At 44.7% G+C, this 18,317-nt stretch overlaps 1 protein-coding gene across 1 annotated transcript in view; it reads right to left on the reverse strand.

The window, feature by feature from the left end:
- LOC114372602 (probable pyridoxal 5'-phosphate synthase subunit pdx2) overlaps positions 1-18,044 on the reverse strand; it is a 28,290-nt gene extending 10,246 nt beyond the window's left edge. The window contains exons 1-2 of the mRNA XM_028330291.1: positions 17,952-18,044; positions 17,405-17,545 (exon numbers count right to left, since the gene is read on the reverse strand). Of these exons, the coding sequence (XP_028186092.1) occupies positions 17,405-17,545; positions 17,952-18,044 (234 nt within the window). The remainder of the gene's footprint in view (positions 1-17,404; positions 17,546-17,951) is intronic.
- Positions 18,045-18,317: the final 273 nt, after the last annotated feature.

The following is an 18,317-nucleotide window of genomic DNA, read 5'->3' on the forward strand; positions in this document are numbered from 1 at the left end:
TGAAGAAGTCCGAGCTCTAAAATTAGAGCTAGGGAAGGCAAGACTCGCCAAGGAGAAGTTCAAGTCAGCTGCTACACACATCCGAAAAGAGTGCACCGAGTTACAAGAGGAAAACGCGGCCACTACAAAAGCCCTTGAACAAGAAACCAAAAGGGCCCGCAAGGAGGAATACGGCCGAGAGAAATTCCGAGGAGCATTGTGGGGTAGTAACAATGAGCTCAAGCTCCGAAGAGAGGAGAGAGATCAGTCACGGGTGCATGGCATGATCTTAAAAGAAGAATTAGTTGCTTGCGCGAGGTCCAAAAGGAGTTTGGCTCAACACTTGGAAGCCACGGAGCGAAGCATGCTAGCTATCTTAGGGCAATACAAGGAAGAATTGAACCAGTCCATGGCCCATGAACAAAAGCTAGTGGAGGATTTTGCACAAGTGTATGCCGAAAAAGAAGCAAGAGGGAGGGTGATTGATGCGTTGCATCAAGAAGCGACTATGTGGATGGATAGGTTCGCCTTGACCTTAAATGGAAGTCAAGACCTCCCGCGTCTGTTAGCCAAAGCAAAAGCCATGGCCGAAGTGTGTACTGCCCCCGAGGAGATCCATGGGCTAATCAATTACTGTCAGCACATGATAGATTTGATGGCCCATATAATTAGGAATCGTTAGGTTCTTTTGTAACACCTTTGTATAATCTTGGCTAGATGAAAGCTTTGTTCTTTTTATAAAATGAGAAGTTTTGGACTCATTACGTTATCTAAAAATCTTGGGGTGGATCCAAGTGCTCCGATCATCCATTTGAATACTCATGTTTCGGTGGCATACTCACCGTTGTTTATTTCTTTAGGAATTTCATCATAACTAAGAAAACACCAAGGCACCCCTATAACACTCGATCCAGAAAAATGGATAATGAAGAGGGCGTGCAGGAATAGATGAAGACCGATCTATCGGCCTTAAAAGATCAAATGGCTTCCATCTCGGAGGTCATGTTAAAACTTCAGAAAACCATAGAGGATAAAGCCACCGCAACCGCCTCCAGTACAGTTAGGGAAGCGGAGCCGGTGCTGCAGCCCGCCTTGAATCTGGGCCTAGACAGAAACACGGTCGTGTTCGGTCGAAGGTATAGTCCGCAAGCTTATCCTTATGGCCTGCCTCCGGACTTCACCCCCCATGCCACCCCGGAAGATTTAAGCCAAGCCCCTACTTTTGAGGGGCAACTCCCACCTTATGAAGACTATCCCGAGCAAGACGATGGGGAAGGAGATACCCATCTTGGCCCCCTGCTCCACCTCAAAGATCCGTCCCCGCATGAACTACCCCAATCGAACATAGTCCGTCATACCCCGGCCTCACCCACACCCGTAAAAGAATCTGTTCCCTTTGCGGAAGATAAGGGAAAGATTGAGGCGCTTGAAGAGAGGTTAAGAGCAGTTGAGGGCCTTGGCAATTACCCATTCTCGTATTTAGCAGATTTATGTCTCGTGCCCAACATCGTCATCCCTCCCAAGTTCAAAGTACCGGACTTTGATAAGTACAAAGGGACGACATGTCCAAAAGGGCATCTCCGAATGTATTGCCGGAAGATGGGGGCGTATTCCGCGGACGAAAAGTTGTTGGTCCATTTCTTTCAAGACAGCTTGGTCAGGGCAGCTGTAGCATGGTATACCAATCTGGAAGCTTCCCAGATCCGATCATGGAAGGACTTGGCAACTGCCTTCATTAGGCAGTACCAGTACAATACGGACATGGCTCCCCATCGGAACCAGCTTCAGGGTATGACTAAACGAGAGCATGAGTCCATTAAGGAATATGCCCAGAGATGGAGAGATCTCGCAGCCCAAGTCGTACCGCCCATGACGGAGAGGGAGATGATCACAATTATGGTAGATACGTTACCCACGTTCTACTATGAATAGCTGATAGGCTACATGCCAGCTAACTTTGCGGATCTCGTCTTCGCCGGAGAAAGGATTGAATCCGGGCTATGAAAAGGCAAGTTCGAATATGCTGCCAATATGGCCCCCAACAACAACAGAAGAGCCCCAGTAGTGGGCGCGAGGAAAAAGGAAGGAGATGCCCACGCAGTCACCACCGCCCCAACATGGATGAAAGCATCCCAAAATATCCAAAGCCCATACCAGCCCAATCCCCCAAATTTTTTAATCCGAGCCGGGAACTCCCTCCCGACTCAAGTAAAAGGACCACCCGCAGCAGAAAGAGCGCCGGCCCAACGCACAGCTCCAGCCGCACCCCGGCCAGTTAATAATACAGCCCCCGGCGCGACCTATAAATATGCACAGCACCCGAAAGACTACTTCCCTCCTATTCCCATGGCATATTCCGAGTTATGGCCTTCATTATTGGAGAATCACTTGGTGGTGGCCATACCCGGGAAAGTTCTCCAGCCACCCTACCCCAAGTGGTATGATCCGGGTGCCAAGTGTGTGTACCATAGTGGAGTTCCCGGACACAATATTGACTTCTGCATCCCGTTCAAGTATAAAGTGCAGCACCTGATTAGTGTCGGTTGGCTAGTGTTTCAGGAGGAAGGCCCAAATGTTAAAACCAACCCGCTAGCTAGTCATGGAAGGGCTAGCGTGAATGCCGTCGAAGAGGACGGGCCATCACGGACAAAGAGGTTAGAAGAAGTGGTTACTTCTAGACGCTTCATCTATCAAACACTGCAAGCGGCATGCATGGTCCCCCAAGGTGGAGATGAAAGGGACGAATGTTTGTTTCACCTCGGGGAGTCGCATGACATGGAAACCTGTCCCGCGGTGGAAGAATTGCTTTAGCGGCTCATGGATTGCGGGCAGCTTGAAGTGTCCATAGGAGGGAGGGAAGAACCACAAATTTGCATGCAGTCGGAAGAGAAGAAGGTTCCTCTAACCCCCAAGGCCCTAGTAATATGTTTTAGGAAAGGGACCGGCTCCACACCCATATACCCCCGGGCGGCACCCAAGCCGACGCCATTTGCATATCAAAGTAATAAGGTCGTTCCGTGGAAGTATACCCCTCCCGCGTCCAGCGAAAGAGTTGCAACCGAAGTTGACTCCCTACCAGCTAAGGTAACCAACATCACCGGCCTCAGTGGCGTAACCCGCAGTGGTCGGGTGTTCGCTTCCCCTCACCCGGCGGAATTGTCCTCTAAAGGGAAGGCGCCCATGGTCCAAGAGCCCACAGACATAGCCACCCCCTCGAAGGAAGTAGATCCTCCCGTGACAAGAGGAGCCGAAAAGAAAGGGGGACTTCAAGGAAAAACAGTGACTTTGGAAGAGGCCCATGAGTTCCTCCGCCTCATCCAACAAAGTGAGTTTAAGGTAGTCGAGCAACTGAATAAAACTCCAGCAAGGATCTCTTTGCTTGAACTACTCATAAACTCCGAGCCTCATCGTGCGCTGTTGATGAAGGTTCTTAACGATGCCCATGTAGCACATGATATCTCAGTGGAGGGTTTCGAATGCATCATTAATCATATAACCACCAACAACTACATCGTGTTTGTGGAAGAAGAGATTCCCGTTGAGGGGAGAGGACACAACAAGGCTCTACATGTGTCGGTGAGATGTATGGACCACGTTGTCGCAAAGGTACTTATCGACAACGGATCGAGTTTAAATGTAATGCCGAAGACCACTTTGGAAAAGCTTCCTTTTAGTGCGTCACGTTTAAAACCGAGCTCGATGGTGGTGCGGGCCTTTGATGGTACTCGGCAAGAAGTAATGGGGGAAATCGACATTCCCATTCAGATAGGCCCCCACACTTGCAATGTGGTGTTTCAAGTAATGGATATAAATCCTGCCTATAGCTGCCTCTTGGGAAGACCGTGGATTCATGCCCTGGGAGTGGTCCCTTCAACGCTTCACCAGAAATTGAAGTTCGCAGTGGGTGGACTTTTAGTGATAGTGTCGGGTGAAGAGGATATGTTAGTGAGCGGCCCCTCCTCCGCACCGTACGTGGAAGCGGCGGAAGAATCATTGGAAACGGCTTTCCAATCCTTTGAGGTGGTGAGCTGCGCCTCTGTCGAACCAAGTCCGTCGCTACCTTCTCTCTCCAAAGTGGCCCTAATGGTGGCGCGTGTTATGCTCAGGAACGGATTTGAGCCCGGAATGGGTCTAGGCAAGGACTGCCTCGGGAATGCTGACGTGGTCGATATCAAGGGAAATCCATACAAATATGGATTAGGGTACGAACCTGGGATGCCGGGGAGGAGGAACGTGCCGTCAAGATTTCGGGCGGATAGGATATGGCCCGGCCGTATTAGCCAGTGTTTCACCAGCGCTGGAATGGTGTCCGAGGAGGAGGTGGCCGCGATAGAAGAGGAGTTCCCTCAAGACCCACCAAGTTTTGTGCAACCATGCCACCCCGATTCCCAAGTGGGGAACTGGCGCGTGATAAGCCAGTCAGAAGTCTATACCGCTGATTCAATGTAATTAGAGCCTATAGATTTCCGTTCTCTTTTGTTTTGTGAAACCTACCTTATTAAATAAACAAAGAGATCTTGTTTCATCTGTTCTTGCAGTACCACCCTTTCTCATATCATTTTGCATGTTTTTGTTTCTTTTGTCTTGTTTGGTATAGAGATGAGGGTCGATTCTTTGAAGATCCTAACAACGAGGGTTTGATAATCGATTTCGATCGAGATATAAGCCAAACGATAAACGAGGAAGAAGAAGAGGATGTCCTGTCACCAGAGTTGGAAAGGTTGGTCGCTCAGGAAGAACGTGAAATGAAGCCTCACCAAGAAGAAACCGAATTGGTAAACTTGGGGACCACGGAGGAAAAGAAGGAAGTAAAGGTAGGGACCGGTATGACCGCGCCTATCCGCCAAGGCTTGATAACCCTTCTTGAAGAGTATCAAGATGTCTTTGTGTGGTCGTATCAAGATATGCTCGGTCTGGATTCCGACATTGTGCAGCATAAGTTGCCTTTGAATCCTGGGTCTTCTCCGGTTAAGCAAAAGTTACGAAGAATGAGACCCGAGATGTCTTTAAAAATTAAAGAAGAAGTAAGGAAGCAGTTTGATGCAGGTTTCTTAGCTGTGGCACGGTACCCGGAGTGGGTGGCCAACATTGTCCCAGTCCCGAAAAAGGACGGCAAGGTTCGAATGTGTGTAGACTACCGGGACTTGAACCGAGCAAGTCCTAAAGACAACTTTCCCCTGCCACACATTGACATATTGGTAGATAATACAGCCAAATTTGCCCTTTTCTCATTTATGGATGGTTTCTCGGGGTATAATCAAATAAAGATGGCACCCGAAGATGTAGAGAAGACCACTTTCGTCACCCTATGGGGGACATTCTGCTATAAAGTGATGGCCTTCGGACTGAAAAATGCTGGGGCAACCTATCAGCGTGCCATGGTGGCGTTGTTCCATGACATGATGCATAAGGAAATAGAGGTCTACGTAGATGACATGATTGCCAAGTCTCGGACTGAGGATGAACACCTTGTCAATCTGCGTAAGCTGTTTGGAAGGTTGCGGAAATACCAATTAAAACTAAACCCAACCAAATGCACCTTTGGGGTGAAGTCGGGGAAGCTGCTAGGATTTATCGTAAGTCAGAAAGGGATAGAGATAGATCCCGAGAAAGTGAAGGCCATCCTTGAAATGCCGGAACCCCGCACGGAGAAGCAGGTTCGGGGGTTTTTGGGCAGGTTGAATTATATCGCGAGATTTATCTCGCAACTCACCCCTACCTGTGAGCCCATTTTTAAGCTGTTACGTAAGAACCAAGCGGTCCTATGGAATAGTGACTGCCAAGAGGCTTTCGAGAAGATCAAACAGAGTCTCGCGAATCCCCCGGTGCTCATGCCACCTGTAACAGGAAGACCTCTTTTCCTGTACATGACCGTGTTGGACAAGTCTATGGGGTGCGTGTTGGGTCAGCATGATGATTCTGGGAAAAAGGAGCAAGCCATCTACTATATGAGCAAGAAGTTTACCGCATGTGAGATGAATTACTCAATGCTGGAAAGGACGTGTTGTGCTCTGGTATGGGCATCACATCGGCTTAGGCAGTATATGCTCAGCCATACCACGTGGCTTATTTCCAAAATGGATCCCGTGAAATACATCTTTGAAAAACCGGCCCTCACGGAACGAATCGCTAGGTGGCAGGTACTATTATCTGAATTCGATATCGTTTACGTCACCCAAAAGGCGGTAAAGGGAAGTGCCTTAGCAGATTATTTGGCCCAACAACCCCTCCAGGATTATCGGCCGATGCACCCCGAGTTTCCGGATGAAGATATCATGGCCCTGTTTGAAGAGAAGCAGACGCACGAGGACATAGACAAATGGATTGTTTGCTTCGATGGGGCATCCAATGCTTTGGGCCACGGAGTAGGGGCAGTCCTTGTATCCCCGGATGATCAGTGTATTCCTTTCACGGCTAGGCTAGGTTTTGATTGTACCAACAATATGGCCGAGTACGAGGCATGAGCCCTCGGGGTTCAGGCAGCCATTGATTTTGATGTAAAACTACTCAAGGTGTATGGAGACTCAGCTTTGGTCACACGCCAGTTGAAAGCAGAATGGGAAACTAGGGACTCGAAGTTGATACCCTATCAAACTCACATCTTGAGGTTAGCCAAGTACTTTGACGACATTTCCTTCCACCACATACCTCGGGAAGAGAATCAAATGGCTGATGTGCTAGCCACCCTGGCATCCATGTTTCAACTTGCCCCACACGGGGATCTGCCATACATCGAATTCAAAATCTCAAGGCAGGCCGGCATATTGTTATGCAATAGAGGAAGAGCGGGATGGGAAACCGTGGTATTTCGACATCAAGCAGTATGTCGAGAACAAGGAATACCCACCAGGGATTCCTGACAATGACAAAAGGACGTTGAGGAGATTGGCTACTGGTTTCTTTGTAAGTGGTACCATCCTTTACAAACGAAACCACGACATGACCCTCCTACGATGCGTAGATGCCAAAGAGGCGAACTTCATGATTGAGGAGATCCACGACGGTTCCTTTGGGACACATGCTAATGGGCATGCTATGGCCAGAAAAATCCTCAGGGCCGGCTATTATTGGCTCACCATGGAAAGCGATTGCTGCGCTCATGTCAGGAAATGTCATAAATGTCAGGCATACGCGGACAACGTCAATGTTCCGCCACATCCTCTGAATGTTATGTCCGCCCCTTGGCCTTTTTCTATGTGGGGAATAGATGTCATTGGGGCCATAGAACCCAAAGCGTCGAATGGTCACCGCTTCATTCTTGTGGCGATAGATTACTTCACCAAATGGGTCAAAGCGGCTTCTTATACTAACGTCACAAGGAATGTGGTAGTTAGATTCATAAAGAAGGAGTTGATTTGTCGATACGGACTCCCCAGGAAGATCATTACTGACAATGGCACCAATTTGAACAATAAGATGATGCAGGAGATGTGCGAAGACTTCAAGATCCAGCATCATAACTATACCCCTTATCGGCCAAAGATGAATGGGGCTGTAGAGGCTGCGAATAAGAATATCAAGAAGATTGTTCAAAAGATGACGGTGTCATACAAAGATTGGCATGAGATGTTGCCTTTCGCCCTACACGGGTATAGAACCTCGGTGCGAACTTCTACTGGGGCAACGCCGTATTCCTTGGTTTATGGGATGGAGGCAGTACTCCCGTTTGAGGTAGAGGTTCCTTCTCAGAGGATAATGGCGGAGTCAGGCCTAGAAGAGTCAGAATGGGCCCAAGCACGCTATGACCAACTTAACCTTATTGAAGGTAAGCGTTTGGCTGCCATGAGCCACGGGTGTTTGTATCAACGAAGGATAAAGAACGCATTCGACAAGAAGGTACTCCCGCGCAAGTTCAACGAGGGGGACCTCGTGTTGAAGAAGATGTCCCACGCTGTTAAAGATAATCGGGGCAAGTGGGCCCCGAATTATGAAGGACCTTTCGTGGTGAAAAGAGCTTTTTCTGGGGGTGCTCTGATACTCACCCACATGGATGGCGAGGAATTGCCTTCACCCGTGAACTCCGATGTAGTTAAACGATATTACGCTTGAAATCTGGGGCAATCGAGGGGACCGTTGCATGTTCTTTTAATTCTGAATTTTTTGTTCTTCCTGGTTTCCTCCAGAGATTCCCTTCCTTTGTATTTGTTCTTGTTCTCTTAAAAAGAGGAAAAGTTGGGCGAGGTTTTAGTCCTCCCTTTGGTTTCAAACTTTGTGTTTTAGATTTGTTATAGGCATGAGCCCTCTTCGCTCGGTGTATGGGGTGCCCCAAACGCTTATTTAAAATTGAACCTAACCAGCCTTCACTAAAATAAAATCATCGCATTAGCAACATTCATACATGCACATGCACATGCATATCTTGTGATAGCAAGGAGCAGAATCGTCTCAGGTCACAGTTAGAAGTCAAGACAAGTTGACTGCGGGAATCAACCAAGGTAAGACGATGACCGGTCACGATTGGTCGCATATCATTTGGCTCGTACTTGCAGGTACTTAGGGATGGAAGCGAATGAAGGATAGGATCGCGACCGACCAAGCGCCACCCCTTCCCGGCGCTAAACAAGCAGAGGACGTCGCTGCAAGGCAGCCCAGTATCCTTTGCGTTCACAGTTTCTTTTACTATTGTTTGTTTTAAATAAGTAATCAACACCTAATTCTAACTTAAGTAGGTTCAAGTTAGGCAAAACGCTAACCCGTAAGGGAGGAGGGGACATGGTTAATATTCCCATCAAAAAAAAAAAGGGGTAGCAGGTTAGCTCGCCTGGGCGAGCAACCCCTGCACCCAAATTATAAAAAACGAGGGAGGGGAACGTTTTGGCATCCAAAAACTCCCCCCTCCCCCCCCCCCTCATTCAAGAAAGAAAGAACACGAAGGCTTGCGGTTCTTGCCCCCTCAAGCCACTTTTGGTTGCCTTTTGCTTTCATTTTTGGTGTTTCAATTCACTCCAACAAGTAAGTATTCCATCCTTGATGTTTTTGCTTCCCATTGATGTGCTTTCTTCATCTTTTGGTGCCTTAAATTGTGAGAACATGCTTATATTTGTGAGGCAGTTTTGGTTTGCTTTGGTGCTTGTTTTCTTGAATTGAGGATTTGAATGAAAAGGCCTTAGGCCTAGGTTGTATTCTGAAGCAATGGGGCATGCCACATTGCTCCCCTTCTCTTGCAATTCATGTCCAAACATGCGCTCACCAAGTGCTCGGTGAGATGCCCCAATGGTGTATGAATATGATTTTGTAAAAATTGGGATGGTGGGGCTGTTTTTATGTATGTAGGTACAGCATAGGAGATTCAAAATAGGTGTCCAAATGCAATTCCAAGCTTAGGAACCCAAACTTGTAGCTTCAATGCAAGGAAACATGCTTATGGCTAGGAATCCAAAATTTGGTTTTAGGATTAGAAAAGCATGAAAATAGGGATTTGTTTGTAAAAATTTGGGCTGCCCCATGATTGGTACTTTGCACCTAAGTAACGTGGGAAATGCTTTTCAATGATGTGTAGATATATGTGTAAATATAAAGGGCATGAAATTCTTTGTAAAGGGTGAAGGAATATTGAGGTCCCTTCCTAAATGAATGTATGATAGCACGGGATTCCCTTTTGAATGCAAGTATGTGCATAATGTTAAATATCTTGCCAATATGCGTAAGTGTGTGTGAAACAATGAAAGTTTGTATGGTATATATATTTTGAGTGTGTGTAGGTAGTTTGTGATAGCAAGTGTTTAGGACATAGTTAAGTGTAAATTTTGACGCAATGCCTTAAGCGTGAGAATGTGTGTTCTTTCCAAAATGCATATATATGTATGACAATTAGAATGTGTTGGATGGCCTCTATGTTGATATAAAAAGTAGGATATTCTACACATACGCGTGTGCATAAATGTGTTACTTTAAACGTGCGCATGATTTCGTTCTAAACCGGAGGGGTTAGCATGACATTTTTGTGTTAAGACAAGCGTTATCTTGTAAAACTAACTTCTAAATGTTTGTTCTCGCAGGAAATGGCCCCGAGGAAACTTGCCTCAAAGAGATCCAGGAAGGATAAAGCGGCTGAAGGAACCAGTTCCGCTCCCGAATATGACAGTCACCGCTTTAGGAGCGCTGAACACCAGCAGCGCTTCGAGGCCATCAAGGGATGGTCATTTCTCCGGGAGCGACGCGTCCAGCTCAGGGACGATGAGTATACCGATTTCCAAGAAGAAATAGTTCGCCGGCGGTGGGCATCACTGGTCACCCCCATGGCCAAGTTCGATCCAGACATAGTCCTCGAATTTTACGCCAATGCTTGGCCTATAGAGGAGGGCGTGCATGATATGAGATACTGGGTGAGGGGTCAGTGGATCCCGTTTGATGCAGATGCTATCGGCCAGCTCCTGGGATATCCTTTAGTGCTGGAAGAGGGCCAGGAATGTGAGTATGGCCAGAGGAGGAACTGGTCCAATGGGTTCGATGAGGAGGTCATCGCCCAGTTGCTATGTATACCGGGGCAAGATTTTGCCCGGACTGCTGCCGGGAGACGGGTGCGGATCATGCGCACCAACATGACCACCCTGACTCAGATATGGATGACTTTGCTGCTCAGCAACATCCTGCCCAGCGACCATAATTCCGACCTCCCCCTGCCGAAGTGTCAGCTGGTGTACGCCATCCTGACACGAATGAGCATTCATGTGGCTCAGTTAATCGCTGATGTCATCTATATATTTGCAGGTATGGCGCCTACCAGGCACCCTCTGGACCCGGATAAGTCCAACAGGGCCCTGGGATTTCCCGCCTTGATCACAGGACTCTGCCAGTCGTTCGGCATCCCCGTCACACCTAGCAAGGTGATTCGGCCGCCCATCACCCGAGCTTTTATCGAGAAGTACTGCACGCAGAGACAGGTCCAGGGTGATGCACCACAGGCCGCGGACGCGCCGCCACCTCATCAGGCTGGTCCAGCCGGATCGTTTGATACGGAGCAGTATTTGCGGCATTTGGTTCGCCAGCAGGCGGCCAACCACCGGGCACATGTACAGACTCATGATTGTCTTTATCAGATGAGTCTCAGCCTACAGAGCCAGGGCTTTACTTCTTTTCCATGCCCTACTCCAGACCAGTTCAGGGCAGAGGTCGCATGGCCTGGAGATTGGCCTGAGGCCCAGGCAGGAGAGGCACCAGCAGGGGCACCAGCAGAGGCTCCCGACGAGGCAGATGAGGCCCGCGAGGACAAAGAGATGACCGATTTACTTGATTTCTTAGGAGGGAGCGGGGCCACATGATTGGGAGATCTCTTGATCCATATTTCTTTTTGTTTCCATTTGTTTTTTCTGTCACATATCATTTTATTTTGTGTTTGACTAAAGAACTAACGTTTGTTTCATGTTTTGACTTTTGTTTTGTACATACATATCGTTTGAGTTGTTATGTCGGTACTTGTTTCATTGTTGTCAATAGTGTTTGTTGAAATTCCGGAACCGTGTAGAGTTTTCCATTTAGGAATGTCGTCCTAAAAAATAAAATGAACCAAAAATCCTAATAAAAAAGAAAGAAGCGTTGTGAATAAAAGTCATGTTCGTAAAGAAAAGAAAAAGGTTTTTATCTATACATGTGTGTAAAAGGAAAGTGTGTATAGAAGGTTTTTGTGTAAATGATGCGTGGAAAGGAATTCTTATGTGTGTGAGTAACAAGTGTATATGAAGAAACTTTTGCGTGAACTATAAGTTTGTGTTGGAGAAAAACGAAAAAGATCTTTGAACGTAAATAGGGTTTGTATATAGACCGTGTGACGTAAAGAGAAGAGTTCTAATGCGTGTACAGAAACAGTTTGTCATGTATAAAAATATAGATGTACAAAGAAAGGTTTTCCTCATAAAGGACCACAGGTGTATAGTTTTAGTGAATGTATATAAAGATAAAACAAAAAAAAAATAAAGAGAAAGAAAGACCACGAAGGTCGACATGTTACAGTTAAGAAGTATAAATCATTCGTAAAGAGCAAACGCGTCTTCTGGAAACAAGGGACTGATGCTAAGAGTTTATTTTCCGGAATGAACCGAGATAAGGATGGATGAATTCATTGAACTGATGAAAGAACATAACTTGGAAACGTTGGGTCTGTCTGTGTAAATTCCCAACCGTAGTATCACAATGCCGTAAACCGGATGCTTGAGTGCCCACCTGGCTGTAGCCATGACTAATTTTGCACGTTGTTTCCAAATCATCATTGTCACGCGTGCCTTATGGAATAATGTGGAAGTTCGGCCCGAGACCGACACCTTGACACCCAAATTTGTTTCGCCCCAGATATCAAGATTGGGTTCCCACGATAAAAGACCCTATTGAAACACAACCTTAGACCTTTTTGAACCTTGGCCTGTAAAAAAGGGAATCCTCATTCTTTCCCCCCGAAGCAAAGGACAACGGAATCTCCTCGAGGGGGAGCAAATAGAATGCTAAGCCCGATTTCCCGAAGAAAGGGATGGGGAGGGAAAAGTGAAAAGAAAGAAAAGGAAGAAATGGAAAGAAAGAAAAAAAGAGAAAAAAATGAAAATAAAGAAAGGAACAGAAGAAAGGAAAGAAGGATTCCCAATCAAAGATTGAAAAGAAGTAAAAAGGGAAAAAGAAGCAATTTTCGATCAATGAAAAAAGAGGACAGAAATTCTTCAAAGCCAGATTGCCACTCAGAATCATTCTTGACTGGCAATATCCCACTCCACATGAACAAAGAGGAAAAGACCGAAACACCCAACTTCCTTTCCAAAAACACTATCCTCGAGAAAATCCTATTGGTCCGTGATCGTACGTTTGATCTTTGATTCGATAGGAAATCGTGTGCAAAATAGAATCATGGTGCAGTTATGGTTTGGGAATAGGATAAAACACTTGCCTTGTGAGTTTCATACACTATGAGTGATTTATTTTTAGCTTAGCCCGATGTTTCCCCTGCATGTTCATTTAAAAGCTAAAAGTTGACATCCTGCCCTTCATTCTCGGTTACAAGGAAGATTACCCTTGGCACAAGTATATTGTTTCTCTAAGATGTGGTGCTCTCGCGAATGATTTATTTTTCTTTGCAAAAAGCGTGTTTTCCTTTTAGGTGGAAAAACCCGGTAGACCGTTCGGTCCTGCCAATCTTTTTCGGAGCCCCATGAATTGCGTTTTCGTTCATGCGTCCTCCACCTTCGAGTTTGGAGTCATGCGTAGTGATTGCTTAGTGCAATTCTCCATTCTCACCCTTTTTTGGAGCCACATGATTGTTATTGCTTAGGGTTGTTCATGTGTCCTCCATTTTCGAGTTTGGAGCTGAGTTTCATGATTGCCTAAGTGAGGACCCTCAAGGCAATCCTCCATTCTCACCCTTTTCCGGAGCCACATGAATGTTATTGCTTAGGGCTGTTCATGTGTCCTCCATTTTCGAGTTTGGAGTTGTGTTCCATGATTGTCTAAGAGAGGACCCTCAAGGCAATCCTCCATTCTCATCCTTTTCCGGAGCCACATGAATGAATTGCGTTGTCATTCATGTGTCCTCCATTTTCGAGTTTGGAGCTGTGTTCCATGATTGCCTAAGAGAGGACCCTCAAGGAAATCCTCCATTCTCACCCTTTTTCGGAGCCCCATGAATGAATTGCGTTGTCATTCATGTGTCCTCCACTTTCGAGTTTGGAGTTGTGTTCCATGATTGCCTAAGAGAGGACCCTCAAGGCAATCCTCCATTCTCACCCTTTTTCGGAGCCCCATGAATGAATTGCGTTGTCATTCATGTGTCCTCCATTTTTGAGTTTGGAGCTGTGTTCCATGATTGCCTAAGAGAGGACCCTCAAGGCAATACTCCATTCTCACCCTTTTTCGGAGCCCCATGAATGAATTGTGTTGTCATTCATGTGTCCTCCATTTTCGAGTTTGGAGTTGTGTTCCATGATTGCCTAAGAGAGGACCCTCAAGACAATCCTCCATTCTCATCCTTTTTCGGAGCCACATGAATGTTATTGCTTAGGGTTGTTCATGTGTCCTCCACTTTCGAGTTTGGAGCTGTGTTCCATGATTGCCTAAGAGAGGACCCTCAAGGCAATCCTCCATTCTCACCCTTTTTCGGAGCCCCATGAATGAATTGCGTTGTCATTCATGCGTCCTCCATTTTCGAGTTTGGAGTTGTGTTCCATGATTTCCTAAGAGAGGACCCTCAAGGCAATCCTCCATTCTCATCCTTTTTCGGAGCCACATGAATGTTATTGCTTAGGGTTGTTCATGTGTCCTCCACTTTCGAGTTTGGAGCTGTGTTCCATGATTGCCTAAGAGAGGACCCTCAAGGCAATCCTCCATTCTCACCCTTTTTCGGAGCCCCATGAATGAATTGCGTTGTCATTCATGTGTCCTCCATTTTCGAGTTTGGAGTTGTGTTCCATGATTGCCTAAGAGAGGACCCTCAAGGCAATCCTCCATTCTCATCCTTTTTCGGAGCCACATGAATGTTATTGCTTAGGGTTGTTCATGTGTCCTCCACTTTCGAGTTTGGAGCTGTGTTTCATGATTGCCTAAGAGAGGACCCTCAAGGTAATCCTCCATTCTCATCCTTTTCCGGAGCCACATGAATGTTATTGCTTAGGGTTGTTCATGTGTCCTCCACTTTCGAGTTTGGAGCTGAGTTTCATGATTGCCTAAGTGCGGACCCTCAAGGCAATCCTCCATACTCCACCTTTGTTCGGAGCACCATGAATGTCATTGCCTAGCGCTGTTCATGTGTTCTCCATTATCAAGTGCGAAGCTTCTGGTGACTGGGAAGCACGTTATTCTGTTGTTTTCCATATCGGTTCCTTCGCCAAGGATGTATATATGTGTATATGTGTATTATATTCGTTGTTCTGGTTGTTGTTTGTATTTTGTTTTGTGCAGAAGAAAAAAGAAGAAGTAGAGATGAGAGTCGTCATCACGGAAAGGGCAAGACGGACGAAATAAGTGTCCTATCTTTGCTTTCCTCTTATCTTCGATGAGAGGTAAGTAAAGAGGGGCAACTGTCATACCCTAATTTCGTCCGGGGATTATTACTTGATGACATGCAACCTTTGGTTAGCCGCTTTGAGATACTTGGCGTCCTTTGTTGCACCATAAATGAAGTCCTGAGACGTCTCAGAAATCTAAAGGAAGCAGGCTTGCACGATCCGTGAAATTTCGTAATGTGGCGGAAGTCGAAAAGAGGTGTTTTTGCGCAATCCGTAAGTTTCCGTAACTTCTTCGAAAGCTAAAAAAGAGTAAATACATAATCCGTAAGGATTCGTAACCTTGCGGAAGAAAAATAAGTATCGTTACGAAATTCGTAAAGTTTCGTAACATTACGGAAAAAGAATCACAAAAAAAAAAGGAAGGGGGTGTATTTAGTAAAAGTGGGGGTGCAAATAGCAATCAGGCCCACTTGGGCCCTCCAGAAGATTCCTCCAGAAGGCTGTTGCTTCTGGAGGAAGCAACCTTGCTTGCCTGAGCGAGCTGGGCGGCAAGCTTCTCCCCTATTTTGCTATAAATAGGGGGAGAAGTGAAGAAGAAAAGGGTTCAGCCCCTTAGGCACTTCTCTCTCTCTCGAATTTGCTGAGGAAAATTATTTCTGTGAAGAAAATCCAAGCCGAGGCGCTTCCGTAACGTTTCCGTGAGTAATTATGTGAAGATTCTTGATCGTTCTTCAAGATTCATCGTTCGTTCTTCGTTTTCTTTAGTCTTCAACGGGTAAGTACCTCAAACCAAGCTTTTCAATTCATTCTATGTACCCGTGGTGGTCCACATTTTGTTTCATGTATTTTTATTCTCGTTTCCATTCGCTTTTTATACCCCCTTTTGACGTGCTTAAGCCATTTATTTAAGTCATTTCTCACTTAATCTAAAAATAAAATAAATTTTCACCGATCGTTTGAATTGTATCATCCGTTAATTTTGGTTAAGATGAATTCCGACCGTTCGGTCGTGCCGTAACCACGTTGGAAATCAAAAAAGAGGTAAAATAATAATATAATAATTAAAAAAATACCTTTTAGTAAAGTAAAAGCGGAAAATCAATCGGACGTTTTCTCTTTGGGATTTCTCATTCTTAATTGAATTGACTAATAACTAAAGTGAAACTAAGGCTAAAATCAACTCGCCTAGTCAAGCTCGTCCGCAAAAATAGGTTTTTGAAAGTTTATCATTTCAGTTTCTTACTAAGTAAAATGGATCATTTTTAAGGCCCAACGCCTTAAAATGATCACCCTTCAAGTAAAAAGAATCACTTGATTCACGCATAAGAAAGAACTACGTAGGTCTGATTTCCTCTCCAAAGGAGGGTACGTAGGAGCAAAAGCCCCGCTTTTTTCGACCTCAAAAAAAATAAAAATAAATAAAGTTAAGATAACACAATTCCACAAATTCTAAAAAATAGGTTGTTGTCCTTTGAGACAAACGTAAGAGATGCTAATACCTTCCTCAAACGTAAATACAACTCTCGAACTTAGAATTTTCATTTTGACCGGTTTCCTTCGGTTTTTCCGACGTTTTCCACAAATAAACGTTGGTGACGACTCTGCGCATCTTTCCTCCTTTGGAAAGTGCACCCGTGAGCCTCGCCCTTGCTCGCCCGCGAAGGGCACGTTGCGACACAAAGTATGCTAATTCTTCATTGAGGGAACTAATCATCTGAGGAACATTTCCTAGAAAACAACATAACCAGAGCAAATACTTACTTCTAGCAACATGCTATATATACAACACCATCTGGCCAAGACAGTTTTCTTTTCTATATATAGCCACCTTGTGCTGCTAGTATGAGCATGTGACTCAGCTACCATTCAATGATGGCATTATTTTTTTAATAGTGCAAATATGGATTAGCCTTAACATACAATGCTAAAAGGCTATGGCCGATCAGCAATCCATGTTAATATACACAACTAAACCTATTAATACTATATATCAGTAGTTCATTGGGTATATGAAGATGAAGCAACATATTGGGTTGGAAACCAAAATCCTATAAGGTAATATAATGTACAGTTTTCACAATAGTAGGAAACTTTTCCAAAGAGGATAAGCATATAAACAAGGAAATTTCCAAAGAGTGGAGGATCATTGAATAACAATATCCCTAACTAATAAGAGTTGAATATTAATATACTTAATGTTGTCCATTCTTGCATGTTTTCATTACTCATTCATCATACATGAATCTTTTAGATTCTAATGGTTCTGGAATAAATAACCACTAGCAACCTAAAACTAGAATTGAGAAATGATCACACTCTAAAATTTGAGTCAGTCACGTATTTCCAATTTAGTCAAAAGTTTGAAAATCACACACATAGCACTCTCAGTTTTTTATCTTATATTCATAACAAGGAAAGCTGAAAGCTTCCTATAGACAGCTATGTTATTAATTAACTGTTTGGTCTTCAATAGAGGAATCAAAACTCAACAATTTGCTAGAAGGTACAGGATAATCAGCCAGCACTTGAACTTTTGGCCCTGCTTCAAGAATTGCAGGGGCATGAATAAAAATTCCACAAAATGATTCAGGACCTCCTTCCTTGGAGACAAGCTCTGGCACTAAAAGCTCTGCCTCAAAGCTTTGAATCTAAATAAGTATGTATTTTAGTTAAATGTTATCCAAAGTGCACAAAAAAATTTGTTCCTCAAACCAAGTATATTATTCTTTTCACTAATTTTATGTAGCTTTGTGCATCACATACTATATTTACATTCATATAAATCCATGAATCTTATTAATTATAATGATACAAATGGTAAATGTTTTAAAACAAGAGAAATTTGTTTTGGCAAAATAAACTTGTAATTAATGTTATCAATGGCAGATGGCGGAAGGCCAAAATTCTGCCATATAAACACACCATTGCACCTTATGGCACCGCCATGGCGAGCCTCCATTCACAAATTGCCTATGGAGGTTGGGTTGTTGTGGTTGTCAACAGTTTGTTTCATAGAATATACTATAGCTTAAAATACATAGCACATGCATTTACCTGGCTGCCAAAGAAATTTATATGCACTGTACAATCAAGTCCACCAACCAAATATTGTCCACCAGTCTTCTGCCCTGAAATGATGTTAGTCATTTTAATTTTTTAAACTATTAGGATTGGAATTAAGTATTATGAACCATAGCATTTCATGGCCATACTCCAAAATATTAGGACTAGAATTAAGTATTATGAACCACATCAGTTCATGGCCTTCTAATACCCTATGAAATTTCACAACATACCTTTGACCTCACCATAGAAAGATTCTATCAAATTCATCATCCATAGCTTAGCCAACAAAGCCAACACAGATTATCAACAATCACGGGTAAATATTTGGAGGTATGCATTATAATAAGACATTGA

This window comes from Glycine soja, chromosome 1 (assembly GCF_004193775.1).
Source record: "Glycine soja cultivar W05 chromosome 1, ASM419377v2, whole genome shotgun sequence".
In the NCBI taxonomy this organism is placed as follows: domain Eukaryota; kingdom Viridiplantae; phylum Streptophyta; class Magnoliopsida; order Fabales; family Fabaceae; genus Glycine; species Glycine soja.